Source organism: Falco cherrug, chromosome 8 (genome assembly GCF_023634085.1).
Source record: "Falco cherrug isolate bFalChe1 chromosome 8, bFalChe1.pri, whole genome shotgun sequence".
Classification (NCBI taxonomy): Eukaryota; Metazoa; Chordata; class Aves; order Falconiformes; family Falconidae; genus Falco; species Falco cherrug.
Window position 1 is genome coordinate 58,700,406 of NC_073704.1, and position 27,807 is coordinate 58,728,212.

Sequence of the window (27,807 nt, forward strand, 5' to 3'; positions counted from 1 at the left end):
GCTGGACGAAAGCAGGATGCTTTTCAAGGCCTTCCAGTTCATGCCTGGCAAGTGTAGACTAAAAACCTGCCAGGTACAACTCTGTGTCTACTGGCGAGGAGCTGGGGAGATAAAATCAACCTCTGTAAAAGAGAAACACTTAAATCCTTCGTGTTTATGCCAGCACCAGCTGGCTCCTTGGTTCCGACCATCACTTGTCCTGGTGGATGGTTTCCAGGGACTACCTGCATCCCTGGCACACCATCACCTGTCCGGCTCCACTGGCAGAGCCAGCTCTTTCCCACTCCCCCAGGAAGACGCATCCTGTTCTGAGTCCAGGGATGGACAAGAATGCAATAGGAACACACAAGGCACGATGACAATGCCTCTCGCAAGACACACCGGCTTCCCTGGGGAGAAGCACATGTTTGCAAACACAGTAAAGTCACTCAGAAACCAGGCAAGAATGATGTAATCATGCTCTCCAGTTGTCCAAAACTGAATCACAGCCTCCACGACAATTCCCCACCCCCCACCCACCCCCCTTTTTTCTGACTAATACTTGACACGGCTTGGCGGTCCCTGTAAGGAATGGCACAGGAGAGCCCTTTAAGCAGTGCCTGGCTCCCTATCAAAACCACGCAAAGGCTGTCTGGGATCTCCATCACGGGGAATTCCCCTTCTCCATGCCTAAAAGTAAGCTCAGCTGGGCCAGCCTTTCCTGCATTTGGGGATTGCAGCTAGACAGCGCCTGGCCCAAAGGGCTCTCACCCCCCGAGCCCCTCCACAAGCCAGCCAGGTGAGTAGCGCGATGGATTTTTCGGTGGGGGGCATGCCCAAGATGGAGCAAGGGGAATGCAGGCTGCTTTTCAGCTGTCAGCCCAGAGCACTGCAAAGCCAAACCATGCCACCCCTGCTTCCGTCCTCACAGGGATAGAGCGGGGTTTGGCTATTTTTTGCAGACTGAGACATTATCTTATAAACAAGGTGCTTTTTGCTTCTGTGGGACTGCGTTTAGCTCTGAAGGCAGGCTTTCTGAGGGTTTACAGATTAGCACTGGGGCTCTGGGATAAAACAAGCCCTTTGGGGAACAAAAAGGAAGACCTTGCCTATGCGTGGGGTCCTGCTGCCTCATCCCCTGTTGAGACCTTGGACACAAGGACAGCTGAAGAGCACATCGGAGTCCCAGCACCCATCGAGCTGCCTCATAACCCAGCTGGGCTGCCAGGGCAACACCCTGGCTGAAGGGCGGTCAGAGAAAGGAGTTCAGGGTTTTTTTGGTTTTTGGCGTGTATGGGGTTTTTTATTATTATTTTTACAACCCAAAACAACAAATCACTGAGCAGCAGTGGAACTGTCTGAACAGGGCTGGGACAGCCAGAAACAGCATGAACACCAGCAAAGGCCACCTCCGCAAGCCCAGCAGCGGCCACCCAAGGAGGGAATGTCAGTACAGACAAAGAGCAAGCAGCACATCTGCTCACAGAGCTGTCTTTGCTTCTGGTTTGTTGGGTTTATGTATAGAGTTATATATAAAATACACCTTCCTTGTGGCAAAACCAAAACAAGAAAAAATCAGATAGCTATGGAGCAAATCCCAAAGAAATCCACGAAACCAGAAGGCGCTCCCTGTGGTTCTCAATCTTCCGGCCCATTTTTATACATGAACGCACAACAATCAATGCAGCAGCACAGAGGAAAACCATCCCCTATAATAAACACTCCAGCTAGGGGTGTGATTTCCTTGTGTAACATTAACTCAAGGAATGCAAGACTCCATGGCAAGCTCCCCTCACCTCAGCTGCCGAAGAGGAAGATCTGGTAAGCCTCAGCAGGCCCACAGGAGCACACCAGCCTGCTTCCCTGGGCACCGGGGAGCGCCTGGGGCTGCCACAGCGGCCGAGGGCCTGGGCCCCCTCAGCACAGCCTGCCCTCGGCTATCCCTGCACCCCCCGAGCGGCACCAGGGGTGCAAGGCGGCTCCCCCGCGCCCCAGCAGGACGGCGCCGCGGCCGTGCCCTGCCCTCCCCTCGGCCCCGCCATTTTGTCTCTCGATAAGCCAGAGGAGCCGCTGCGGGCTCAGGCTCGCCACTCCCCAACGAGCCCAATCCCCACCCCGAGGAGGAGGCAGGCCGGCTCTTTCCGCCCCTCGGGGCCCCCCACGCCCGGCGGGCCCACGGGACCCCACGCAGCCCCACGGAACTCGAAGACGGCCGCAACACTGAGAGCAACCGCCCGCCATCACACAACACCCTACCCTGGCGCGTCCCTCCCGCCTCCCTCTTTATACCCTCCGCTCCGCGCCGATTGGCTGCGGCGCCTGTCCGTCAGGCTGGGAATTTCCCAGGGGCGGAACCGCCGACCACCCCCAGCTGCCCGCTTCTTCCCGTGTTGGCGACGGAGCGGAGCGGCCCCGGGCCCGGCAGGTGAGCTCGGGGGGCGCGGGGGCCTGCGGGTCCGCTGCCCTCAGGGAGGGAGTGGGGGGTGGTCGCGCCACCCCAGGGCAGGGTCCGGTGGCGGGGCGGGGTTGGCGGGGCTAGGGGCTGCGTGTTGCCCGTGCCCGGCCGATTCCGGGGCTCTCGGCGTGCGCGGGTGGTGGTGGGGAAACCCTGAAGGGGGTCGGGACCGCGCCGTCCCCTGAGGGTCTGCTCCGGGGCCGGGCCGGGTCGCGATAGTCGTACCGTGCCTTAGTTTCCCCTGTCCCGCGGCAGGGCAGGTGCTACCGACTCCCCTCGCCGCTCCCGAAGGGGCGGGCGGCGGCAGGGCGGCCCGGGGGAGGAGAGGGGCTCGCGGGGTATCGGGGGTGTCCCCGGCCTAGGCGGGCTCGGGGTGCTGCCCCCCGGCCCGGCCGGCGTTTTCCCGGGCCCAGGCACCTGCCCGCTGGCTGTGCCGGCGCCGTGCGTGGGTCCCGGCCGGGGGCCGCGGCCCCAAGGGGCCTCCAGCCGCTGCTGCTCCCCGACCGCTGCGGGTCTTTCGTCCCCATCCTGCCGCTGGCCCAGCGGTGCGGGTCCGCCTCGGCCGTGGGTCCGGAGGCTGGCATAGCCAGCGCAGGGCTAGCAGCATCCCCAGCTGCCTCCCCGCCTCCTGTGGGGAGCGGGTGCATAGCTTGCCGCCCCATCTCCCCTGCATCGAGTCCAGGCTAAGGCCCCTACTGAGGGTAGAGTGAAAAAAGATGCAGCCTGTCAGCCCTGCTGTTGGGTGAGAACAGCTTCAGATGGGCCGTGGTGGGATGTGCAGCCTCTCAGGGATCTGGCTGTCCTGCTCCCAGTGCCTCTGGGTACTACGGGCTGCTCCCGGTATCAGGGAAGCCAAGGCAGCCTTTCCCCTTCTGCTTGTTATTTCCATCTGCTGGGGTGAGTAAGAGCTGTTCTGCTGCCACAAGCTCTTTTGGAGTGCAGACTTCATTGACAGCGCTGGCAAAGTCAGCTGAAGCGTGCTGGAGCTGGGAGACTGGACTTCGGGCGCTGGGGCAAGTCCAGGAGGCAGGAAGGCGCCAGCCAGGCACATCCTTGAGAGCCATCTCTGTGACGAGGTGAAGTAAGCAAGAGGAAAAGAGGAGAGGCTTTTTGCAGCCTTTGGCATCGTTCCTGGCTCTGCAAGAAAATCCCACAACGCCCTTTCAGCCTGACCTCCACCAGACAGACCTATTTAGCACAGGGCCATGGGTCATTGCTTGCCAGCAGCTGGTACAAAGCAGTCGTGGGTGGGTAAAGCTGAACCATCTACTCCTGTGGCATTGCGGATCTTGTTTTAAAGCAACAGTTCTTACGCTTTGGGTGACAGAGGTAGCTTTGCTGGTGTGGTTTGCAATGCCACTATTTTCTGCTGCTTGGTTGTTGCCTGGCCGAAGCGTACCGGGTTGGACAGGAGCAGCCTGGGTTGCGCTGGAGCTGCAGGGACGGGGTGGCTGTGCCTTGCTCTGCTTTTGAGTGCTGTGATGAGCAGCCATGATGCTACTGAGCTCTGCAGGGGGGAGGAAGCAGAACAGGCAGCATGAAGAGAGATGTCTTTGCAGCAGAAGACAGGGTATTGCGTAAAACATCACCATGTTGCCCAGAGAAGCACCACCACCAGGTCTGGCTTCCTGTCCTGCCTGCGCTGGAGCTCGGATCCATGGCAAGTTCTGCAGCTGTGTGTGGTTACCCGTGTTTGTAAACCTGGCTCCAAATGTGGAAATGTGTTATTTTCCTTGTGAGCAGCCTCACCGGAAGCAGGTTGTTTTGAGAAGCCTCTGGGAGGTGGGTTTCTCAGACAAGGGTGGGATTTCTGGCCAGAGGACATCTGTAACATCTGCTGCATTTTGGATGGGGCTTCTGCCTTTCCCACCCTTTCCCTGCAGCTAGCCAGGCTGGGAAGCAAAATGCTACAAGTGGAGGTTCAGACCTTTCCCTTTGAGAACTGAGCCTTGCAATATCTGCTTTCCTCTTTTATTACTCCCAGCACAGTGGACTGCAGTGCCCAGAAAGTCTCCTTATTATTGCTTCCTCTTAAAGGCAGCTCTGCTTTTGCTTCCCTGCAAATCAGACCAGCCCAGCAGCCCAGGAATGGTTCTCCTTGGTCTGGGGAGCTCCTGGAACTTTGCAGAGGAAAAGGAAAGGGGCTGGTGGCTGTGGCATTTTCTTTCCAGTAAGATGATCAAACAAAAAGAATCCCTCCATAAGGTCTGTCTGAGTGGCTTTTGGTTTTCCAAGGAGGAGGGATGCCAGGGGCCTGGCAGCTCTGGTCATGGGAAAATGACGCTGGCAGTCTGCAGGGATTTATTCATGCCATCCTGGTGGGGAGGAGACTTCCTGGGAATGTTGCACGATGGGGCAAGGAAAACCCCGCTCTCCTAAGGGCTGGGCCAAACCCCCACCATGGATTGCAGGATGGGATTTGATGGGCTGCCAAACCTATGGCTTCGAGAGGCTGGTCTCCACCCCGGGGCTCGCTGCCGAAAGCAAGCCTCCAGAATGCCAGCCCACTCTGCACAGGATTTGCATCCTCCGCCTTAGTGTCTTCAGCTGTTCGGAAATTTTAAAACGGGGATCGTTTCCTCCTGCCACTTCTGCGTGGCTGGCGCAGTGATGTCTGCGGTGCTGGTGGCTGAGGCGGTGATGCACATCTTCCTGGGTGACAGCAGGGACCAGCCTGGCCATGGCTACGAGGCTCCAGCTCGCTCTCAAGCCGCAGCACAGCTATTTAAATACCACCCTGCTTTCATCTTCACCTGGGAGTCTCCCCTGCCTGCTTGCTCTCTCATTCTCTCCTTTTGCCGAGTTGTCATAAAAATTTACTACCTAAAGGTCTCGGTGCCTTGCTTGCAACCAGCAACGCCCACAGGCGACCATGGCATCTGGCAGCCTCTCCCGGTGGCTGGATATGGAGCTGGTGAGCTACAGCTGGGCAGCTATGGTCAGTGGCTGGCCCTCAACCCCTGGGGCTGTGAAATACCATCAGATTAGCTTAGAAACTGTTGATTGGCAAAAAGTGTTTTCTGGTGGTTCAGCGGTTTCTTCTGGAGTTTGTGGTAGTCATGTTTTCTTTGCGTTTCTGACCATTGTTAGGTGCTGGTCTGTAGTCCTCTCTCTCCCCTGGTGTTTTTATTGAAACATGAGATTTTTTTCACTGCAAATCTCACCTTTCAGAACTCCTAAGGAAAAAAAACCAAACCCAAACCAACAAACCAGGACTGGGAATAGTGACCTGGTCCAGGGTCCTGTCCCCAGGGTGACAGCTCAGTGCCAGCAGCCCTTGCAGAAATGGGGCTGTTCCTCCACCCTAGGCAAACCTGCCCTGATGCCAGCAATGGGCTTGGATGCTGCGGAAACCCTTTCCCATTGCTGGGTCTTGCTTGCTGGTGAATTAGTGGCTTGTCTGTGCTTCTGTCAGCTAGAGATAGTTCAGTTCCTCTCCCCGGCTGCTGTTTGAAAACAGCTCCCATGACCCCTCTGCTGGTGGGGTGCAGATCTTGGGTAGAAAAATCCTTGATAAAACCTTGAGAACTGGGAATAGCAGGGGCTTTTGGTGGCTCCATCCAGCTGGAAGAACATGGGATTGTCATGAGTGAGCTCTGCTGGTCAGCAGGGTGGGTGGTCAGTGCAGCTGGCTGGGATTTGAGTGTTCTGTGCAGGAGTGCACAGGGGCAGGGGACCTCCTGTGGGTGCTGTGGGGCAAGGCAGAAAACCTCCTGGCTGGGGGTCTGAAGTGCAAGAAAATGGGGGCTGGGGAAGGGATGCCACGTGAGGGGGCAGCTTGTCCCCACGTTCCTCAACCCACACCTGGGTTCATCCCACTGGAGGACACGGATGCCCCGCAAGGTGCTCACTGCAAGATCACTTTGTTCACCAGTTCCTCCCAGAGCTTCAGGGTTGGGATCTGGAGCAGTGTGTGGTGACTGGACACCAGTGAGAAACAGGCTCAAGTCCCCAGTCTGCCTGTGACACTGTCCCTGTCCTCCACCAGGCTGGCCAGGCAGGTAGTATGGCCACAGGTGACAGCATTTCCCTGCGGAGGAGGTGCCATCTGGTCCCTGGGCCATATGCATGCCACCATGCTGTGCTCTGTCCTGCCCGCCAGCAGGTCTCTACTGGGAGTTTTCCTCATCCCGTGGCTGGGGGCTGGAGGGAATTTCATACCGGCTGCAGCGATGCTGCCCGACACCAGGATCCGTGGCACAAAAACTGCCCCGGTTCTCCTGCAGTTTCCCGTCAGCTGCCGTGGGCTCCAGAAATAGCTGCTGCTCAGCCCACCCTGTGCTGCAGCTGGGCTCACCCAGTGCTCACCATCTCCAGCTGCTTGGGATGGGGTGCTGGCCCCCCAGAAGGGGACACAGGCGATGGGGGGGCTTGGCAGCCCCCACAGAGCAGGGGGACGGTGAGACCTGCTAAGGGTTGCATCTCCCAAAAGCAGAGTGCTGCTGAGGCCATGTGTAATTACCTGCTGCTGAGGTGGATGTTAATTGCCGCTCTAGTTGCAGATGATGCCAGGTGGCAGTTGTCATCTGGAAAGTCCCAGCCGCTCCCTGGCAGGCAGGTCATCTAAACTGGTGATCAGCCCAGATCGCCTGTGGCGTGAGCATTAGTTTGAGGTTGAGATGGTTTCGGGTATGGGCTACCCCCCTTCCCCTTTCAGAATGCCCCCCGTCGGCTCCCTCCCACTCATGAGCACCCGTTTGCCTTGGCTGGGTGGAAGAGCTCTTGGGGGTCCCCCCAGGCAGCACCCCAGCTCCCCCTGGCATCATCCCCTGGGGCCATCTCAGCTGCTGTGCTGCTCCACTGTATAACAAGGTAGCTTGGGGAAGCAGGGGGGGATATTTTTGATAAGTTGTTCTGTGATTCACAGCAGCTGCTTTATCACCCCCAGGAGATGGGTGAGACCTGGAGCCAAGATCCTGCCCAGGTGTCCCTAGGCTAGACCTCAGGCTCTAGGGCACCCACAGATGCAAGTAATTAAAAAAGCAAATAGATGCTGCATGCGGGTAGTTCTTCAGCTCATACTTTGCTCGCAGCCTGCGTATGCCATTGACAGCTGTTTTTTGTGGCTAAGCTGGAGGGAAGAGGAGGCCCCTGCCTGGCTGCTGGGACTCATCACCCCTGCTGCTGCCCAAACCACCTGCTGGCTGCAGGTTAAGGCTTTTTGGAGCTGCAGATGCTGCCCCCCCCCCCCCAAACACCGCCCCAGAACCCTTTCAGCCCCCCAGAAATATTCTGTGGTGAGCAGGATGCCCTGGTCACAGTGCCCAGGTCCATGCTGCTGGCTGGATGCTCCTGGGCTGCAGTGGCGGGCAGCTGCAGCCTCTTTGGAGACTCCTGTGCCCTACAGGGATGAGAGCCAGCCCTGGCTGCTGGTGATGCCTTTTCGCATGACATTTCTCATGGCCATGAGTCACCCCAGCACATTCACCCCACGCAGGGTTGGGGGGGGGGAAGTGCCTTCACCTGGGACACTTCTTCGTTGGCTGGCGAGCAGTGAGGCAGTGCTGCCTGTGCTGGCACAGCACCCCAGACCCCCTCCCTGGTTGGGACCGGGGGACTGCAGCATCGTCTGGAGCCGGAGGAAGGTGACGCTGTGCTCCATTGCCTTGCAGGGATGCTCAGCTGGGAGGTAGGCGCCTGAATGGCAGGCATGGAAGGGAGAGGACCTTACCGCATCTATGACCCTGGTGGGGGCTCGGAGGAGAATGGATCCACGGCCTTTGAGCGGCTGGTGGAAGAGAACACCCGGCTGAAGGAGAAGATGCAGGGGATCAAGTCTATCGGTAACTGCTGCGTGGCTGGGGGATGAGGTTCACCTTTGGGGCAGCTCAACCTGTGCACACTGAGCCTGGGGGTTTCTTTCTCTACTTAGTAAGGGTTCTGTAAGAAGCTGGGGGTCTCGGCACTGGGGCAGCAGTAAAGCTTTCCCTGTCCTGGGAGGTCAAGCAGGATGTCTGGGCTTTTTCACACAGGATTGCAAAGGGAGCAAGACTTTTGCTGAGCTGCTGGGGTGCTTTATGGTGGGATAAATGGCTGGAAAAAGAAGGCAAGTGATGGGGCAAGGTCAACTTCTTGGAGTCCTTCAGCCCCAGGTCACAGATGCTGGGATCTGTTCTGCTTTTGATGAAAGCCTCCACCTCCCGCAACCCCTGTCAGGTCAGGGGCTTTTCTGAAGTGCTGCTCAAAGACCTTGGTGTTGGGTGCTCCCTGCAGTGGCAGAGATGTGCCAGCATTGAAACACTCCGGCTGAGTTGTGCCACCCCCTTTCTTCTCCTTGGCCACCTTCCCCCACCCACCCCTGGTTTTGCTTTTGGTCTCGTGACCGAGCTTCCGCTTTCGAGTCCTGCTTCTGCAGCTGAATTTCCACCTGCCTCATGATGCACGTCGTGTCACCATGCTCTTACCTGGGACTTGGGACCCACTGGTGTGGGAGCAGCCACCTGGGGTGGGGAGAGGATTGTATTGCTGGTGCCAGACCCCACAGCAGGCAGGCTGGACCCCTGGGTCCACCACCTAGGCTTAAACTCATTTCTTCTGGGAAGCGGAGGAGACCTCTAAGCAATGCAGTGCTGCCCTTATGCCTCCTGTCATCTGTGCGTCAGCGTGACGGACTCTGCAGCCAGTGAGCCACTTATATAGCTTTGTCGTTGGGTCCATTGTGTCTGGACAAAGAAGGACCATGCTAGGCACTTCTTCACCCAAGCAGAGCTTGGTGTTGGTGGATGGGGCTGCTGCGGGACAGGTGCTTGGGGAAGGAGGGTGAGCATCCTTCTGTTGCCCACAACAGGAGAGCTGCTGGAGGAGTCCCAGGTGGAGGCATCCAAGCTGCGGCAGAAGGCAGAGGACCTTGTGAAGGACAACAAAATGCTGATAGCATCTTCTTCCTTGGAGGACCTGCTAGAAACTGGAGGTAAGAGATGCAAGGCTTGCAGGGGAGAAATAACCTGATGGCTCAGGGGAAGGAAGAGGGCGTAAAGGAGACTTTCCTAAAGGTTTCTTTCAGCTCTGTCATCTCTGGAATGTATCAGACCACTGTTGTCCTCCCTTCTGGAGGGAGGTTTCTGTCCCATCCCCATAGCTGGCATAGAAACCATCCATCAGTGCCTGACCTTGCAGGGTGTCTACTCTCTGCATCCCCCGCACCAGGCAGGGAGAAGCCCTGCTCTCCAAAAGGCTCATAGCTACATCCTCTCCCCTCTCCGCAGCCATCGGCCCAGATCCCAGCTCCACACAGCCTGCCCCAGGCAGCGCCCAGCCGGACACGGAAGCACGGAAATCTCCTCCAAGTGTGAGTCTGGTGAATTTGAGAGCTGGTGCTGGCATGGTCGGAGGGAGAGGCTCTCCATCTAGTTAAACTGAAAGAGGGTAGATTTAGATTGGATATTAGGAAGAAATTATTTACAGTGAGGGTGGTGAGACACTGGAACAGGTTGCCCAGAGAAGCTGTGGATGCCGCATCCCTGGAAGGGTTCAAGGCCAGGCTGGATGGGGCTTTGAGCAAACTGGTCTAGTGGAAGGTGTCTGCCCATGGCAGAGGGGTTGGAACTAGATGGTCTTTAAAATCCCTTCCAACCCAAACCATTCTATGATTCTATGAAAGCAAAAGGAGGCAGCATTTAGCCTCTAGAAATGGGAATAAATCTGAAGGGAGGCATCAGGTTTGCCTGCTCTGCTCCCATCCTGGCAGTCCCTGCCCTCGTGCAGTGAGCATCCTGGGTTGCCTTTCCCCAGGGAGACCTGACCTGGCTGCTTCCCCTTGCAGGGATCCTCTTCGGAGTTCGAGATCGTTGCTGTTGAAGCGCAGGGCTTTCCCCAGGAGAGCGGGAGAGTGGTGAGTGGCCCTGGTGCCTGTGGGATTTGGTGGGGGGCTGGTGGAGATGTGGTGTGGTGGTGGTGCTGGGGGTGTGGGAGGGTGTGCGGATGGGCAGCAGTGTTCCCAGTGGCGTCACTGCTGGCAGGCACAGGCAGGGCTGGGGGACCCGTGTCAGGGCAGCCCTTGGGCAGACTCTAGAGATGGGATAAACTGCACCCAAGCATTCCCAGAGGAGCAGAGCCAGCCCTACATACACCCCCCCAGGACAGTGCTTGTGCTGCGGTGGCCAGCCTCTGCCAGTGATGAAGGTGAGGGGACATGGCTGGTCTGCAGGCAGGAGAGAACCACAGAGCCCAGCCCTGTGGCTGCTCCTCCCCATGCCTCGCTGGGGCCAGAGGGCTCAGGAGTGACAGCATGTGTGCCCCAGCAGGTACCACTCCTCTTGTCTGGCCAAGGCAAGGAGAGGGGACAATGTGCAGGCTGCTCTCCAAGGGCAAGGGCTCCCCAGTACCAGTGACCTGGGCATGGGCCAGCAAAGCAGCCCCAGTCAGATGGAGACACTGGTGTCTCCAGATGCCACGTGGCAGTGATAAGAAGGGCTGTGACAACTCCAGGAGCTGTCATCAATGCTCTGACACTCCCCTTCTGATGCCCCCACTGGGTGGGAGGACCAGATCTCGAAGCCCTGTTGCTGCTGACAGGGTCTGCCCCAGCCAAGGCACTTCCATGTGTTCCGTTTGCTGCCACCTGAATGTCTCCCCGGCTGGCACTGCCCTGTCCCGTACTGCTTTGGCTTTTTGTGTGTGCTGGAAGGGAGGGGAAGCGGGACTGGGGAGCCCAAGAGCTTGTACCACATGGTGCCAGTAAGGGGACATGCTGTTGGTGCACATCCTGGGACAGAAAGGCTCCAGGAGGGGTTGAGTCTTGCTGGACCCTCCTGGGGTGCAGCTGTGGGGTGGTGGAGGATGGGGTGGCATCTGCTTGGCAATTGGCTGCTGGCATCTGAGTCAAGCGCTAGTCCCATGCTTGCACCCAGGATCGCTCAGGTCCTCACTGCCTCCCCTTGCCAACCGGCCATGCTGTGCCCTGCACACACCCTCCCGTGGCAGTTTTGGGGCTGTAAACTTGGGGTGCCAGGGACACACTGGACTCCTGGCCCCATGTGGCGCTTCCTGGGGCATTCCCATGGGTGGCAAGCTGAGTCAGTGGGGCTGGGAGCAGAGCAGGTGAAGGTGTGCCAGCACATCCCCGCCTCCTCCCCAGCAACGTGGCATGTGCCAGCTGGGCCTTGTTGTGCCAGCAGTGTCTCCTGGGCAATGGAGGAGTTAACCAGCCACACCAGAGGAGGACAAGCCTGTTGGGGACACCCTTCATGTGTGGGTGGGGGTGTGCCCTCACCTGGGCTCTCCTAGCCAGCATTTAAGTCCTGTGCATCACCCTCTTGGCTGCTGCTTGCCAAAGATCCTGGGTTCCTGGCACCTGGCGTGCTGCAGCAGCAGGGGAGCCACAGGCAGGGGATCTGCAGAGGGAGGACAGGAGGAAGGAGAAGATGGGGACTTGGGTAAGACCACCCCTCACGTGGGAAACCTCTGCTCCCAGTGCACACCGGGGAATCCGTGGAAAGGACAGTCTCTGTCCAGAGAGGAGCTGGGATTTCTTGTCTTGGTGGTGCCAGCTGGGAGGGCTTGAGGGGGAAAGCAGCCAGGGGTAGAGATGCCTCCGTTACTATCAACGAGCCAGGAGGGTGTTCTGCTCCAGCTGCTGAAGGGCACAAGGACTGGATGGACTGGGGGTGCTGCTGTAATGTCCCCCTCCACCTGGGCACTTGGTGTCCCTTGTCCGGTGGCTGGGAATCAAACCTTCACAAAGCTGACACAAATTTTTCAGTGTACCGAGGGCTGTTGCAGAGTGTCTTGGTGCTGACCCAGCTACCCACCACAGCTCTGGATGGGAGATGAGGCTGACCTGCCCTGAGAGGGAACTTTGTGATGCTGCTTGAACTGATATGACCATGCTTCATCCCTTCCCCATCCCCAGGACTTGGAGCAGCCACCAAACGAGGATGCCAACCTGCTGCCCCAGCTGCAGCAGCTCGAGAACACACTGAGCGGCTGTGCCAAGGAGGCCAGCAAGGACCAGGTCTTCGTGCGCATGGGCTACATGGCCTCTGAGCTCAAGCGCCTGGCCTCCAAGGTGCACAAGAACGAGCAGAGAACATCGTTCCTGCAGGTGAGTGAGGGCTAGCCTCACCCCAAGGTGGACACCCACCTCCATGCCAAGTGGCATGGTGGAAGGTGGGTGGCCAGGCAGGCTGCTGGGGCTGGCCACAGTCCTCATGCTGCCGGCGTTTTCCCCCCCAGACACTGTGTGAGACGCTGCACACTGAGAACAAGGAGCTGCGAACCAAGCTGGAGCGGGACCTGGAGCAGAGAAACCAGGCGCTGGAGAAGCTCAGGTGGGGGTGGTTGCTGGGGAGTGGGATGTTGCTGCCTTGGGTTCTTCCTGCTGACCCATCCCTCCCTGCCTGCAGGTGTGAGAACCAGGAGCTCCGGAGGATGGTGACACTGAGCAGCCAGGACAGTGGGAAGAGGGAAGCTGCTGAGCTGCAGCAGGTGAGGAGGCAGCATCGCCCTCAGAGAGGGCTGGGAAGGAGGCAGGGAGCCCGCCGCTGACACATCAGCAAAGGTGGCCTCATTTTAATTGAGCCCCCAGTTTGTCCCAGTATGACCAGCAGGATTTCTCAGGGTCTCAAGGGGATGGGGGAGGCCATGGGAGGGGAACCGGCTCGAGTTTAGCCAGCCTCGGGCACAGGCTCCACAAAAGCCCTGAGGGTCCCGTCCCCCACGTGCGCGTCCAGCAGAGCGGGGCCACGGTGGAGAAGGCGCCGGGCAGAGGAGAGCTGGAGGCCAAGGAGAAGAAGGTGAAGATCCTGGAGCACCAGCGCAGGGAGGTGAGGACCAAGCTGGGAGGGAGGCACCACCAAGGAGGGGGGAAGCGGGCAGCGGGTGCTTGTGGCTGGGACCGCACAGGGAGACTGGGGCAGGGCTGTGGAGCTGCAGGGAAGTCCTGCTGGAGCTGGGATCTCCGTCCAGCTGGTCCCTGAGGTGCTTTTGCAATGGGAGGCTGCTGGGGACTGCCATGGCTGGCTCGGGGCAGGGGTTGGGCTCTCATTCAGCTATCCGTCTTTGTCCGCAGCTGCTGGAGGTGAATAAGCAATGGGATCAACACTTCCGAGCCATGAAGCAGAAGTATGAACAGAAGGTAGGGCTGGGTGCTTGGGGAGCGCATCTCTGCTGGGTGCTGGCTGGGGGTCCTGGAGGAGACCAGGTGCAGGGGAAGGTTTTGGGTCTGGCTGCTCCTCCTTCCCCCCAGCATGAGTCCCTCAGGCAGGCCGACATCCCCGCTCCCTCCTGGCAGGTCACAGACCTGCACCAGGAGCTGGCCGATGCCCGCAGGGCAGTGACCGAGCTGGATTCAGAGCGGGAGCAAAAGCAACGGGATTTTGACCGCAAGCTGCTCCTGGCCAAGTCCCGGATCGAAACAGAGGAGGCAAGTCCCTTGGGGAAGGGTGGTGGGGAGCTGCTGGCCCTATCGCCCTGCCCTGGCTGATCTGCCCTCTGGGTCCTGCAGGCAGAGAAGGAGAGGCTGGCCATGGAGGTGAGGGACCTGCAACAGAGGATGCGGTTCCTGCAGGAGCAGCTGGCTCCAGTCACCAGGCAGCGGGAATACCAGGAAAAGGAGATCCAGAGGCTGAACAAGGTGGGGGCCAGGGTGCAACCCCTCCTTGCAAAATGTCTTTTATGTTCTCCAGCCTTTTCTCTCTCAAATCCAAAACTGACCCTGATCAACTCCCTCCTGCCCAGCTCTTTGCCCAGGCAGAAGCTCTTGTCAGACAATGCCCACCACATGCCTCTAGGCTCCCAGAAAAGGGGGTTTGGGCTGGGGGTGGAGGGGTCTGTAGTCCCTCTTGCTGTTTGCCCATTTAACACCCACTTCCCACGCTGGGCATGTGCCCGTGGTCCTGCAGAGATGCGGGCACAGTGCCTTACTCTGACTCCCCCTCCTCTTCCTCCTTACTCTGACTCCCCCTCCTCTTCCTCCTTACTCTGACTCCCCCTCCTCTTCCTCCTTACTCTGACTCCCCCTCCTCTTCCTCCTTACTCTGACTCCCCCTCCTCTTCCTCCTTACTCTGACTCCCCCTCCTCTTCCTCCTTACTCTGACTCCCCCTCCTCTTCCTCCTTACTCTGACTCCCCCTCCTCTTCCTCCTTACTCTGACTCCCCCTCCTCTTCCTCCTTACTCTGACTCCCCCTCCTCTTCCTCCTTACTCTGACTCCCCCTCCTCTTCCTCCTTACTCTGACTCCCCCTCCTCTTCCTCCTTACTCTGACTCCCCCTCCTCTTCCTCCTTACTCTGACTCCCCCTCCTCTTCCTCCTTACTCTGACTCCCCCTCCTCTTCCTCTCTAGGCACTAGAGGAGGCCCTGAATGTTCAGGCTTCTCCGCCACCCATCTTCACCAGTGCCATGGAGCTGGCGGGGAAGATTCCGCAGCAGGAGCTGCTGACCCAGAATGAGCTGCTCAAGCAGCAGGTAGGGCAGGGCACAAAGCTACTGGAGGAAGGGAGGGAGCTACCTGTTGTGGGCTTCCCTGGCAGAGCCTGTGTGGCCAGGAGCAGCCCAGCAGCCCTGGTGGGTGTCAGTGCTGCAGTGGTGGGGAGTGGGGGAGCTGAGCTCAGCATCCTTGAGACCTTCAGCTGGAAGGACACAGCCATGGGCCATCATGCCAACCTATGTGCCTGGGGCTTGGCATATAGCTGGTGGGGTCAGGGATGATGACAGTGACAGGGGTGCTTGGGGGGGGGGGGGGCGGTGTCCACCCTCAGCCAGGTGCATCCTTCCCTTCTGCCAGGTGAAAATTTTCGAGGAGGACTTCCAGCGGGAGCGGAGTGACAGGGAGAGGATGAACGAGGAAAAGGAAGAGCTGAAGCAGCAGCTGGAAAAGCTGCAGAAGCAGCTGGTCCTCTCCAACAACCAGGTGAGCAGTTCTGGGTGCAACCGGCAGCACTCAGGGAGCCCTTTGTCTGCCCCAGGTGTGCCAGAGGTGCTTGTCCCCAGCATCACAGCCCCCATACCCATCTCAGAGCAGGGGCTGAGGGGGACAGAAAGGCCAGAGAGGTGTTTTTGCTACTGCTTGTCCCTGCCAGAGCATCACCTTTCACTTGCATCTTCCTTCTGCACCTCGCCTGGGGGTCTGAAAGGGTGGGAACCAGTGCAGACATTACTGCAGGACACTGCAGCAACCCTCGCCCCACAGACACAGGAGGTGGCAGGGTGGGCTCTGCACTAACACCTCTTGCTCCCAGCTGCGAGCCTCCAAGGACGACTGCCAGAGGGAGAAGGAAGAGAAGGAGAAGCTGAAAAAGCTGCTGAAACAGCATAAACAGGTAGGAATGGGGGAAAAACCTGGGTTTTTTTGAAAAACTGAACAGGTGGAGGGGCTGGGGGCTGCAGCCTGGCCCCAGCCCATTGACTCCCATTGTGGGGGCAGCTCCAAGCCCGGCGATGGTGGGTGGTGGTGGGCTGCCCTTGGGGGTCTCCTCAGCATCTCCCTTGGCTCCTCGCAGGCTTCTGGAGAGAGGCTGCACCCTGAGCCACTGCCGGGGCCGCTGCCCCCTGCCTGCCCCATGTACCAGTACCAGTACAGTCCCCCCATGGCTCACCCCATGTACCACGGCTTCGAAGAGTGGCAGCAGATCCGATACCCACCAGCGATGCCAGGCGAGCACACACCAGGACAAAACTTCCACCACTTTTCCCCAGTGAGTATCTACCTGTACCAGCGTGAGGGGGAGCAGGTCTGGGGCTCGCTGCTGAGCGAGTGGCTCCTCCAGGGCCACCGAGTCACCAAGCAGGGAGCTAAGCACATGTCCTATTGGCACATGAATACTCAGTCCTCTTCCTCCCCCTCCTCCTCCTCTTCCTCGCACCCCAGCAATTGAACACGGAGCACAGCCTCATGTTTCGCATCCCTGGTAATTCTGTTCCTTCTCCTCCTGCAGCCTGAGTACCCTTGGCGCCCGCCCTGTGCCATGGCTCGCAGCCAGAACGCCCAAGCAGTGGCTGGGGTGAAACAGGTCCCCAAGGACTTGGGTAAGGCTCAGACCCTCGGGGAGGAGACTGCCTCTGTCCTTCGCCCTGAGACCCTGGGCGGTTGGCCAAACGTATGTGGGAGGGATGGGGGGGCAGCTTGCCAGGCAGTGGCCATTTCCCTTCAGCCCCCACCTCTGCTCAGCTGAGGGGATGGTTCTGCCATAGGATCAGTCACTGCTGCGTCCCCTGCCACCCACCCCACAGCATTTGAAGACAGGTGCAAGCCCCAACAGCTCGTGGCGTTATGGCAGTCAGTGCTTGGGGGTCATGGCCATCCCATGGCTGGCATCCCCTCCTGTGGGGCTCGTCTGGGCACAAAGAGCCACACTCACCCCATGCCACCCCTCTCTTGTGTCTCAGAACAGGCAGGTCCCAGACTGCCCTAATGCCAAGGACCGGCTGTGCTGCGCTACCAGCAGAAGAGGAGTAGGGTGTGTGTGTGTGCCCGTGTGTATATATCTAGAAGCCTCCTCCGGCTGCCTATGCCTGTGCACGGACATGTGGGGGATGTGGCCGCATCCCTGGCCTGGACAGTTCGGCAGTGCATCCCCACAAGGAAGGTGTGAAGGAAAGACTGGAGGTGCCATCGTGGTGGTGGCCAATGCAGGGTCAGTCCCCTGCAGCCATCCCCTTCCTCGTGAGGCATCAGGCCTGGCATCGCTGTGGACCTGAGCCAGGTCTTCAGGGAAGAGGAGCTGGCATTTCCCAGGAGCTGCCCTAGTGCCGGGGCTTTGGTTCAGCCCTGGAGGAGCAGGTCACGGCAGGGACTCTCCCCGAAGTGGGAGCGCCTGTGTTCCCAGGCCGGTGCCTCCTGCAGCCATGGCCCGGCCTGATGGTGGTTGGTGTCTTTGTATTTATTTAAGGACTGAAGTGTAGCCGAGTCTCTCTGGTTTTATCCTGAAGGCTGCCACTCCTGGGGGGCACCCTCTGTGTGGGGCCTGGGAGGGATGCCAGGGCTGCTGGTCCCCCATACTCAGGTATAGCTGTGGGGCCAGAGCGAGCACAAGGTGAACCTAGCACTTGTGTGAGCACCCCGGCATCTGTTGCCCCAAGTGCATGCCCACCGCCTCCTCCCCCCAGCCTTTGCCAGGGCAGGGAAACCCCTGCTCCCCGCTCTGCATTTCCCTGTACCACTTTCAAATTGCACAGAGCAAATCTTGCTCCAGGAAAACAAGTCTGCAGGGTAAAAAAACAAAACAAGAAACCACCACCCTCTTTCTGTAAGCGTGGCTGTCACGTGCGTGACCGCAGGAGACATGGCACCCTAGCTGGGGGCTGGTGCCTCCTTGCAGCCCCTTGTGCTCTGCACTGATGCTACCCCACCACGTCCTCTCCCCCAGTTCTGGCCTGTGCTGATAAATCCATGTTTGCAGCTGCACTGCAAGAAAATGGCATTTCTCCAGCTGTGAGCCATCCCTCCCTGCTGCTATGCCCAGGCTGGCTGCTGTGCCCCCCACTCTTTCCCCCTGACCCATGGCCAAGAAGCGGGTCTGCGCATTTGCAGAGCCTTTATTTGGCGTTTCTGTGGTGGGGGGGTGAGAAGCCGGCTGCCCCCAGCTGGGAGAGGAGCACATCTCTATGCCAGGACCACGGGCAGCTTGAATGCACTGAAGAGCTGCTCCGTGCATGGCAGGATCAGGCCAGGCCCGCCCCACACCGGGGGCTTTCAGGCCAGGTCTTCATGGAGATGTGGTCCTCTGCTCTGGGGGCGGCTGGCCCCTGCATCCTCCCACTGCCCAGCAAGGCAGATGGCAGAGCAGGGGGGCAAGCTGGGGACCAGGAGGAGATGTCACTGCTGGGGGTGGAGGTGGGACACATCCCCCCCCCTCCCATCACTGATGTCTCTGCCACTGGGTTACCCAGCCCAGCATGCTGGCTGGGGGGTGCCAGAGATGGGAGTGATGGAGGGGGCAGTGTGCTGGCTCAGCATCCGGCTCCTGTTGCTTGGGGAGCATCCTGGGAGGAGATTGGAAGGGGAGCAGCCCCGAAGCAGCTGGGGTAGGGGTGATGCCAGCAGGGGCGAGAAGCTACCCATCAGGCTGGCAACCCTAGCCTCTACTGTTCCTCCTGCTGTTGCTGCTGCTGTTGCTGCTGCTCCCTCATGTAGGCGATGATGTCGTTCTTCACAACAGCAATGTTGGCACGGTGGTACCAGCGCATGACAGGCACGCCATCGGGGCCCACCAGGAACTTCTCAAAGTTCCACTTGATATCATGGTTCCGCAGAGGCTCCCAGAAGAGGTTCTTGGGGTTCCCAAACTCCTCTGCCACTGGAGGACAGGCGTTCTGCAACAGAGGGCCAGTGCATCACTGCCTTGTCCAAAAACCAAGCTGGGTGCTGCCCTCTTATCCCCCCTTGCCATGGCACCCACCTTCAGGAAGGTGTAGACTTTCTGCTCCTTGGCCCCATTCACATCCCCTTTCTGGAAGAGCTGGAAGTTGGGGACAAAACCACCCCCTGGCCGGACATACCTGCAAGGGGAGAGCAGGCAGAGCGGTTGTGCAACAGGCAGCTCTTGGTGCTGCACGGGGGTAGTGGGGGAACCCCAAACCCCATGCTTTCAGGGGCCACAGCCAGCAGAAGCTGCAGCCTGCGCACCCACTGCCTGGCTAGGGACCCCCGCACAGCCGGGGCAGGCAGGTCCCCCACAGCCCCCACCGTAGTACTCACTTCAGCGCAGGGAGGATCTCCGAATTTTGGCCAGGTTCCTGCTTCCCAAATTGGTTGGAGGGGAAGCCCAGGACGACAAGCCCGTAGGGCCCCAGCTCATTTTGTAGTGCATTCAGTTCTGCATGCAAGCAGAGCCAGGGATGGGTTAGCAGGGGACCAGGCTTACCCCCACACTAACCCCCTTGGAGCATCCTTGGCCGTGCCAGGTCCTGGGGTGCAGGTGTTAGACCTTCCCCCAGCTCCCCAGCGCAGGATGGACCATGGGGACCTGCCAAGGGCCACATGCCTGGGTGATGCCACCCTCAGCTGGCTGTGCTGTCCCTCCGGGGTGCCTGTGCCCCACGGGACCCTTACCAAGGTACTGCAGGGTGAGGCCTCAGTACGTGGCCACGTTGACGAAGAGCACCATCTTCCCTGCGTAGTTCCTAAACGGGACATACTCGTCCCCATCGATGGTCAGGGCCCCGTAGTCATAGATGGTGCCCTGCACCGAGCCGTAGCATTTCACCTGTGGAGCAAGGAGCACCCCATGGGACCGGGCTGGGGGCTGCCAGCTGCCTCATTCACCCACCCCACAGCTGCCCACACCCACTGGAGCAGCAGGTCCGGCCCTTGCACTGGCTGGGATGGCAGCTACCAGTGTTGTGCCTCCTGCCCCGAATGCTGCTGGCAGCAGCCAGACTCCAGCACGCCAAGGTCACGGTGGTGGGACAGGCTGGCTTGTGCATGCACATGCGTGTGCACACCCACCCAGCGGGGCTGGCCGCAGCTGGAGGGATGTTTACCCGGCCAGGATCAGGCAGGAAGGCGAGAGGCTGGAAAACAGCCTGAGCTGGCGTGACCAGCACGGGGTGGGGGGGGACACACCAGCCCCAGCCTCCCCGGGGCCACGGGTGGCAGGACCCCGCCACCCCTCCGGGGCAGGGGCAGCCGGGGTGCCCGGGAGCGGCTCCAGCTGCTGCTCCGTGGCCAAGCTGAGCCCAGGCAAGGCAGGGACCGGGGCTGGATGCGACCCGTGAAGGGAAGAGCTGGGGTGCAGCGGCCTCTGCTTGCAGCACTGCAGGGGTTAACCCAGGGAAGCCCATCTCCAGTTCCCATCAGGGGACCCAGGCTCACCCAAGTGCCACCAAGGGGCTATTTAGCAAGGTGACAGGAGCAGAGCCAGAGGGGCTGTGCCGGGGGGGGGGGGGGGGGGGGGGGGGGCGGCCGGATCCCGGCGGCAGGGCTCTGCCTCGCCCTCCGGCGTGGGGGGCAGGCGGGGCTGGGGGGTTACAGCGGCCCCTGCACCCCCCCAAACATGGGTGTGTACCCCCCTGGACACCGCATGGAACAAACCCCCGTGTTCAGCCCCTATGGGAGTCACGGCGGGGGGCACCCACGCTGTCCCCCTCTGTTCCCCAGCCCCAGGACGGCAATTCCCCCTTTGCAAGAACTAGCTCAGAAAAAGACACACACACACCCCCCCGCGATCCAGGCACCAGGACTGGGGGGGGGGGGGGAGGTGGGGGGTGTCACAGGGCCACCGTGCCCCACTCCTGCCCCTGGGAGCTCTGCAGCCAGCCTCGGGGACAGGCGGGTCCCCAAGGTGCCACATTCCCCCCTCCCCCCAGCCCCCACGGGGGTGTCTTTCCCCCCCCCCCCTTACCTTCTCCCTCTCCTGGCTCTGCCCCGGCTGGACGAGCCCAGCCAAGAAGAGGGGCAAAATCCAGGCGCTGCGGGACCAGCGCCCCATGGCCGGGGCGGGGGCGGGGTGCGGGCACCCTACTCACAGCCCCGGGGGCGAGCGGCGGGACGGGGGGACACCGCTCCCGGTCCCTTCTGCCACCTCCGAGCCCGGCAGCCGAGAAATAGCTGCGGGGCTGCGCGGGGGGAGCCAATCGCCGGAGGAAGGACGGGCCGAGGGCTGCGTTAACCGTGTGGGCCCTGGGACGGAGCCGGAGCCGGCGCCGGCGGGGGGGCCGGGGGCGGAGGGGGTGGCAGTGCCATGCTGGCACCTCGGCCTGGCAGGGGCCTGGGGACACCCGCGAGCGCACGGGGCAGACGCGTGTGCCCAGGGTTTACGCAACGTGTTACATGAGCCAAGGACCTGGAGATTAAAAAACCGCCAGGGTGGGAGAGGAGCCGGGCAGTGTCCCCACCCTGCCCGGCGGTGACATCCACCCCGGAGCGGGGTGCTGGGACCCCAGGAGCAGGGACCGAACGCCCCAGCAGCATCCCCTGGGAGGCTGGGGTCCGCCACCCTCCCCTCCCACGGCTGTGCTGCTCAGGGCTGGGGAAGGGCTGAGCAAGCTCCTCTTTGCACGTTAGGGTGCTCCTAGGAGTATCTCTGGAGTAAGGGTCCCTCCCGCGGGGGCTGTGCTGGGGTTGGGGGGCTGTAGCCCCATGGTGACCCCACTGTGGCCAAGGGCAGGGCACGGCTGTCCCTTAGCCCTTCGTGTCCCCAGGGGCAGGAGGTTCCAGGGCCCTGTTTGCATACCCGGGGAATGTAAACATTTACCCTGGGCTGGCTCCAAGAGAAATAGCCATGGTGAGGTGTAAATTCCCTGAAATCCTGCAAAAAATTTATTTGATGGGAGAATGAACTGGATGGAGAGGGGCTGCGGTTTGGGATGGGAGCTGGTCTGGGACAAGAGGGCAGGATGGGGTGGCAGCGGGTGGGTCCCAGGAGGACCATGGGTGCCAGCACCAGGCTTGGCTTTACTAGAAAGCAGGACCAGCTCTGCCAGGGTGCTGTCACCGAGCCGGCTGCCGGAGATGCCGCCAGGGAAAAGAAACAGAGGACTGTGGGCTTGGGGCAGGCTGGGAGCAATCTCCCATCCCATGTCCTTCACCAGCAGAAACGCCGTGTCCTGGGAAAGGCTGATGTTGTTGGGCTCCAAGTGCAGCCTCAGCTGGCATGGAAAGGCTGAGGGTCGGGTATGTCCCCCAGGCACCTGGGGATCCCATGGAGCAGGGGAGCTGTGGGTCACTCTGTCACAGGCAGCATTTCCCAAAACTTTAAACCTGCACTTCTATTGGAGAAGTGGCTTAGTGGCCCTGACATGGGTCCCCAAGTGGTGTGGGGTACTCGCCCAGGCCTGGGCAAACCCCTGAAATGCTCAGCCGCTGCCTGAGCCACACCACGTGCCAACAGCTGGGCTGGCCACAGGGGTGCCCTGGTCACCCCTCATGGATGTGGCTGTGGGTGGCATGAGGCAGCTCCTTGCCAAAACCAGGGAGCCTGTGGAAGCCAAAACCAGGGGCTCGACCCTCCCCACCCACTTCCCAGGCTCTGGGGAGATTTAGGGCCATGGGGCCATAGGGGTGCAACTCCTGGCCAGCACACTGCTTGCACTTCACTGCATCCTGAACCTGACAGGGACTAGTGTGTGCCCAGCATGGTACCACACTCCCCAGCCAGCTCACACTGCTGACCCCAGCCAGGGCTCAAGCCACCTCCTGGGACTGAGCTGGGACTAAGCCAAGGAGCTGCTCAGGGCTGCACTCCCTGCCCTGCGAGTTCCCACCATGAGAACAGCCACCCGTTTCTAATTATATCCCCTAATTGCCTGCGTTGAGCTTTGGTGACTTTCCCGTGATTAATAGGGACTTGAGGGCTGGGGGGAGCAGTGTGACCCATGCAGTGGTGGCACAGTGTGGTTGTGTCCCTTCCACATATCCTGGATCCCTGCCATGCACAGGAAAGGCTGAGCCACTCTTCCACTGTGTTTTCCTAAAACCAAAATAAAAATAAGGGACCTGTTTCTCCAAGTCACCCCTCCTTGGGTCCAGGCACCAAATCAGCCTTGGCAGAGGCAGGGAACAGGGAAGGATTTAACGAGCCACAGTTGATGGACCCCATCTCTGCCACTGAGCTTCCGCGGGACCCTAGGCATGTCACCCAGTGTCCCTGCCATGCCATACCATGTCAGAGGCAGCATGGGAGAGCTGAGGGTGCCAGGGGCTCCAGCAAGACTCTCCGAGGGCAGCATGCTGCTCTGCCCTGCTGGGCTGGGGTCCCCCATCCCAAATGGCAGGCATGCTGGGCGGGCTGACCCTCGCATGATCCTCCCTCCTTGGTTATTTTTCCACAACAGCTGAGCTGGAGCCAGTCCCCGCCTGCTGCAGATGTTTGGCAGCAGACTGGGAGCGGAAGGCCAGGCGCTTCCAGCCCCCTGGCCACCATGCTGCCACTGCCACCAGTCTCCCCGGCTGTCCCCAGGCCACAGGCTGGGGGCTGCAGAGACCTTGTGCCAGGCTGCAGGGCTGTGGTGAGCACAGGGAACTTGAAAGCAGCGATGGGGACCACATACTGCTGCTGGCTGGGGTTGTTCAAGAGCCAAGTGAGGAGCTTCTTCCATGCAGAGTGACAGGGACAGCGCCAGCAGTGTGCCAGGGAGGGCAGCGAGGAGCTCAGGCAGCAGCAGGCAGCACTGCCCTGGCTGGCAGCAGCGCTGCTTTCCCTTTGGCAGCCTGGCACGGCATCAATCCTGGGGCAACCTCTGAACTTTTGTTCTAGGTGTGCAACAGGAGGCGAAAGCAAAACAAGCTCTGTCAGGCGAGAGGCCCCAGCTCCCCCAGCACCAGGCTTCCCTCGCGCTGCTGCCTGCACAGCTCCACAGCCCTGCACCAGCCCCTGTGCTCCCGCCTGTGTGTTTGCCACAGCCTCCCCGCTGGGCATGGTGCTCCATTTGGAGTAGAGACCCCTGCTCCCCAACTGTCTCCACACCCCCAGGCTATGGCTGCAGGTGCTGTCCCCTTTGGCATCCCCATCCCTTCCTCCCCCAGGCAAACATCTGCCCCCTGCAAATGCCCCTGGGCTGTTGCCCCCCACCCAAGGGGGACAGAGGCACACAGGACCTCCTGCTGCCAAGCAGTGGAGGGGAGATGGGTGGCTGCTGAGTGCTGCCGCCCTCCCCTCCAGCATGAGGAGCCCACCGAGTGCTCTGACTCCGCAGAGATTTGTTCCTCCTTGAGGCTGAGGAAGGACCAACCCACTGGCCATGATGTTTGCAATGTGATCCTGGAGACCCCACTGCAGCCTGGAGTGCAGAGGGTGGTTTGGGACCCCATGAGCCTCTCTTTGGGGCCACGGGGCTTGTGTTTGGGTCCTGTATCAAGAGTTGCTCCCAGTGACACTTCCCTCAGAGCACCCGCGATGTTCAGGGTCAGCTCCTGCTACACCATTTCTGCTGGGGCTCCCCACAACTTTCCGGATGAGCCACAGGGTCTGCGATGTCCTGTCCAGCAGGGATAAGGCAGCCAAACAGGGTGCTTGCATCCCTGGCATGGCTCATCGCTGCCCAGAGGCGAGGTGAGAGCCAGCACCCTGCATCACCTCCTCCCTGCTGGGGATTCCAGCATCTGCCTCTCCCAGCAGCAGTCCCCGCGGCTTGGCAGCCGGCTCCCACCACACTCCAGCACCCGCTGGCGCTGACAGGGAAGCATCCCGGCAGATGCTGAATCACCCGCATCGCGCCTGCCTGCCGCAGCGTCACCGCTGCAGGACCCGTTCCCCAGTGGGCAGGAAAACGCTGCCTCCGAGCCTCAGCACTGTTCAGGCACTGAAGCCAGGGCCACGGGGGGATTTGCTCATCTTGCTCAGTCTTGGAGGAGGAATTTCCAACTCATCAGTCTAACTCCATCCCCCTCGATTTTCATGCTTTAAGAATGTCCCGGCTTCTCCCTGCTCTCCCCCCACTGCCATTTTGCTCCGTGCCGTTTGTTGTCAGGAGTAAACCTGTCTTTCCAAGGCTTTGCAATGCCTTTCCTGGAAATGTTTGCCACAGGCTTGAAACTTCCCAGAAAACTCCTACCATGAAAGGAAACCTCTCACACACCCCGGCTGCTCATGACAAGGGGCAGGGGGAGGTGGGAACAGCCACTGGGCATGGCTGCAGGGACTGGGGGGTTTGCATGCTTTTCCTCAGGTGTTTTGCTCCAGATCAGGCCTCCTTCTCAAACCTCTCTAGTATTTGTGGCTTCTTCCCTATTCCTCTCATAGCAAAGATGTTCAGCTCCGGTTCGGTGTCCCCAGGGAAGGGATGCCGGGGTGGAGTGCAGCGGGGAGGCAGAGCTGGGGCTGCTCCCACCCAGCACAGCCATGATCTCCTCCAGCTGCAGCCACCATGCATGCCAGCGAGGGAGGGAGAGAGAGGGAACAAAAGAAAAATAACTCTGTTTATTTGCTTCAAGTTCTGCAACTTGAGAGGGGGGAGAGAGAGGCGATGGCTCGAAACAGAAATTTATTTTGGGGCCAGGCAAGGAATACGTGTCTGCTCCTTCCCTAGTACAACCGCAGCCCACAGCTCCAGCGCAGGCGTTTCCGTTCCCGGGGAGCTGCGTCCGGGTGCTGGGCTCCCTCCCTGGGGAGGAAGGCGTTAGCCCAAAATCCTCCTCCCCTGGGAATCGCCTGCCCCTCTGGCCCCAACACCAAAAGCAAACCCAATACCGGCTGTCACGGATCAAGCTGCACGGGGATGGCATGAAGGGTTTCCAACACTGCAGGGCTGGTTGCTCTTTCCAGTAGTCAAAATGGGATTTAAACAATTCCCACCAGCATCACCATAACATTTCCCCATATCCCAGCCTGATTCATCTCATTATTCATGACCTTTCTCACCGTGAGTCACCAGGACGCTGTTTCAGCCCCAGGACTCCTGCCACACACTCAGCGTGAGGCTTGTGGCAGGGAGCAATGCTGGTCAGCCGAGCGGGAGAAAAGCAGTCATTGCTGCTGTCAGAAAGATCCAGGGGATCCTTCCCGCTCGCTGACTGATAGTTGCTGCTGCTATCACAGCCAGATTCGGATTTGCACCTCCAGAGTGTGGGGCTGGGCTGGCAAATGTGCCTCCTGCGGGGCTGTTGCCACCGGGATAAAAGGCTGGGCCAGAGCCCTAGGGACCTTGAGCCAAGGCAGCGCAGGATGTCAGCACACGGAGGGCTCCTGGAAATGCTGCAAGGTATCTCCCTGGACACCATCTGTAGCGTGGACAGATCTGCACGAAACGCCCATGTGTAGAATTAAAGTCCATTTATTTCACAGCAAAGGGCAATGTAAGAGCTTGCATAGTCCCTTGCCACTGCCTGGGCACAAACCCCTCTGCTCCTCCTGCTTTGCTGGCCCAGGCGAGGGGAGCACAGACCCCTGCAACGGGGTCAGTGTGCTGGGGGTCCTTGCCATCGGAAGGAGCGCCGAGCACAGCTGGCCTGCAGGCAGGCAGGCTGGCAGGGGCTGCCCACCCTCCTGTGCTCCACGAGACCCAGAAGAACCAAGCGCCCCATAGGGTCTTCCTACAATTTCGGCAGATATCTGATAGAGGAGAAGCCGGTGCCAGCTGCATGTCTGCTGTGCTGCCAGGACTGCCTCTGTCTGTTACTGATGCTTTTAGCCGAGTCTCTGAACCCACAACCAGAAGCCACATCCATCTTGCTTTGACCCTTCTCTCCTGACCACCCTGACAGCTGGGACTCCAGAGAAGAAGTAACTTTGCCAGGCATTTCCACTCCTTGCTACTTGCCTGGAAGGAGACAGGGTCACCAGTGAAGGTGAGACCAGCCTGCCTACCTCATGGAAGCGAGTTGTTTCTAGCTGGACACATCCACAAAGTCACGCATCTCTCACAGCTGTGGCCACCCGACCAGCAAGCCGTCTGTCCCTCGTTGCCTCTGCCTCACACGATGCCATTGCGCATGGGGTGAGTCCGTACCCGGTAGATGATGACAGCGGTGGCTGGGCAGAGCACCATGGCTGTCATGATAAGGATGGTGGCCAGGATGATCAAGACAATGACCCAGATGTCCAGGATGTGCTTGGGGAGGGCGGCAGGACTTGCAGAGTCAGAGAAGTCCATCCTGCAAGAGAGGCAGAGAGGTGATGGGGCAGCCCCCTCCATCCCTCCCATAGCCAGAGCACCCCCACCACGGTGCACCCCGCTGCTCTCTCCAGTGAGATGCCAACGGTCACGTCCAGCCTCCTCCTTCGAGAAGCCCCAGGATTTATAGAGTGCTTTGATGTAGCTGGATAAAAGCCCAGGGAAAAAACTTCCCTATTAATTGCTATTGTTGTTAAAGGAGCTGATAAAGCAAAGTCACAACCAGGCGCCCCACTGGTCACTCACAAGGGGTCATCGGGTGGGGAAACGGTGGAAGCAGGGCTGCTGGAGCCCCCCGGCTTCAGGGGAGCCTCGCACCACCCGCCCACCCCCCCACCCCCGAGGTGCCTGCTGCTGAGTCACGGAGTTAACGGCTTAATTAGCAGCAGAGCTCGGGGCTGAGGGGCCGGGCTGCTCCCCCCGGGTCCCGCAAATGCCCTCGGCCGGAACGGGGCTCCGGGCAGCTGCGTGATGCGACCGACAGCACCGGGCTGAGCCCCCTCCCCGTCCCGCTCGCAACCGCCCCAGGCTCCGGCGGGCCGGTGGGGCACAAGCCCCCGCCGCTGGGGGGAGGCGGCGGCAGCATGCCTGCCCTGCCCGCCCTGCTCTGCCTGCATGCCCTGCCCGCGCCCCGCTACCTGCGGCGCTGCCCGGCTCCGGCTCCGGCTCGAGGCGGCGGCAGCGGCAGGACCCGGCCGGGGGAGGGAGCGTCCGCCTGGCCCCGCCCGGCCCGGCCCGGCCCGCGGGGGGCGGCAGGGGAGGGGGGCCGGGAGAAGGGAGGGCGGGCAGGCAGGACCTTTTTCTTGCACCAGGATAAAGGACTGCGGCTCATGGTCCTCCAGGACGGGGTCCCACCGGGTAAAGGCCACTTGGAGCAAACCCGA

At 60.3% G+C, this 27,807-nt stretch overlaps 3 protein-coding genes across 7 annotated transcripts; 1 reads left to right on the forward strand and 2 right to left on the reverse strand.

Moving 5' to 3' along the window:
• Positions 1–563: 563 nt before the first annotated feature.
• On the forward strand, positions 564–17,274 carry TNIP1 (TNFAIP3 interacting protein 1). Of its 5 annotated transcripts, none has more exons than XM_055718775.1 (18): positions 564–778; positions 8,047–8,217; positions 9,222–9,344; positions 9,640–9,722; positions 10,197–10,265; positions 12,285–12,476; positions 12,608–12,702; positions 12,778–12,859; positions 13,105–13,197; positions 13,443–13,508; positions 13,665–13,800; positions 13,882–14,006; positions 14,717–14,839; positions 15,159–15,284; positions 15,613–15,693; positions 15,874–16,068; positions 16,309–16,399; positions 16,765–17,274. In XM_055718775.1, exons 2-18 carry the CDS (start codon positions 8,076–8,078, stop codon positions 16,827–16,829), a joined length of 1,887 nt encoding a protein of 628 aa, XP_055574750.1. In that variant the 5' UTR covers positions 564–778; positions 8,047–8,075; the 3' UTR covers positions 16,830–17,274. The 5 variants fall into 5 exon arrangements, with proteins under 5 accessions (XP_055574750.1, XP_055574752.1, XP_055574749.1 ...); XM_055718777.1 differs by lacking the exon at positions 564–778 and adding an exon at positions 2,252–2,404 and having other exon boundaries at positions 16,760–17,274; XM_055718774.1 differs by lacking the exon at positions 564–778 and adding an exon at positions 2,252–2,404.
• A 616-nt stretch (positions 17,275–17,890) lies between these two features.
• Positions 17,891–20,916, reverse strand: GPX3 (glutathione peroxidase 3). The gene is made up of 5 exons (XM_055718779.1): positions 20,716–20,916; positions 19,425–19,578; positions 19,071–19,188; positions 18,772–18,871; positions 17,891–18,685 (listed from the first exon to the last, which is right to left on the reverse strand). The coding sequence occupies exons 1-5, from the start codon at positions 20,800–20,802 to the stop codon at positions 18,455–18,457; spliced, it is 690 nt and encodes a 229-aa protein (XP_055574754.1). The 5' UTR covers positions 20,803–20,916; the 3' UTR covers positions 17,891–18,454.
• Positions 20,917–25,212: 4,296 nt separating this feature from the next.
• SMIM3 (small integral membrane protein 3) lies at positions 25,213–27,770 on the reverse strand. The gene is made up of 2 exons (XM_055717842.1): positions 27,562–27,770; positions 25,213–26,903 (listed from the first exon to the last, which is right to left on the reverse strand). Exons 1-2 carry the CDS (start codon positions 27,753–27,755, stop codon positions 26,723–26,725), a joined length of 375 nt encoding a protein of 124 aa, XP_055573817.1. The 5' UTR covers positions 27,756–27,770; the 3' UTR covers positions 25,213–26,722.
• Positions 27,771–27,807: the final 37 nt, after the last annotated feature.

What these genes read in the sequence shown, in the direction of transcription:
- SMIM3 (XM_055717842.1), bottom strand. Translation starts at nt 27,755, where the DNA reads ATGAGCCGCAGTCCTTTATCCTGGTGCAAGAAAAAGGTCCTGCCTGCC. An exon ending in GGAGCCGGGCAGCGCCGCAG is followed by an intron (nt 26,904 to 27,561) that starts GTAGCGGGGCGC and finishes CCTCTCTTGCAG; the next exon opens with GATGGACTTCTCTGACTCTG.
- TNIP1 (XM_055718775.1), top strand. Translation starts at nt 8,076, where the DNA reads ATGGCAGGCATGGAAGGGAGAGGACCTTACCGCATCTATGACCCTGGT. An exon ending in CACGGAAATCTCCTCCAAGT is followed by an intron (nt 9,723 to 10,196) that starts GTGAGTCTGGTG and finishes TTCCCCTTGCAG; the next exon opens with GGATCCTCTTCGGAGTTCGA. An exon ending in AGAGAACATCGTTCCTGCAG is followed by an intron (nt 12,477 to 12,607) that starts GTGAGTGAGGGC and finishes TTTCCCCCCCAG; the next exon opens with ACACTGTGTGAGACGCTGCA.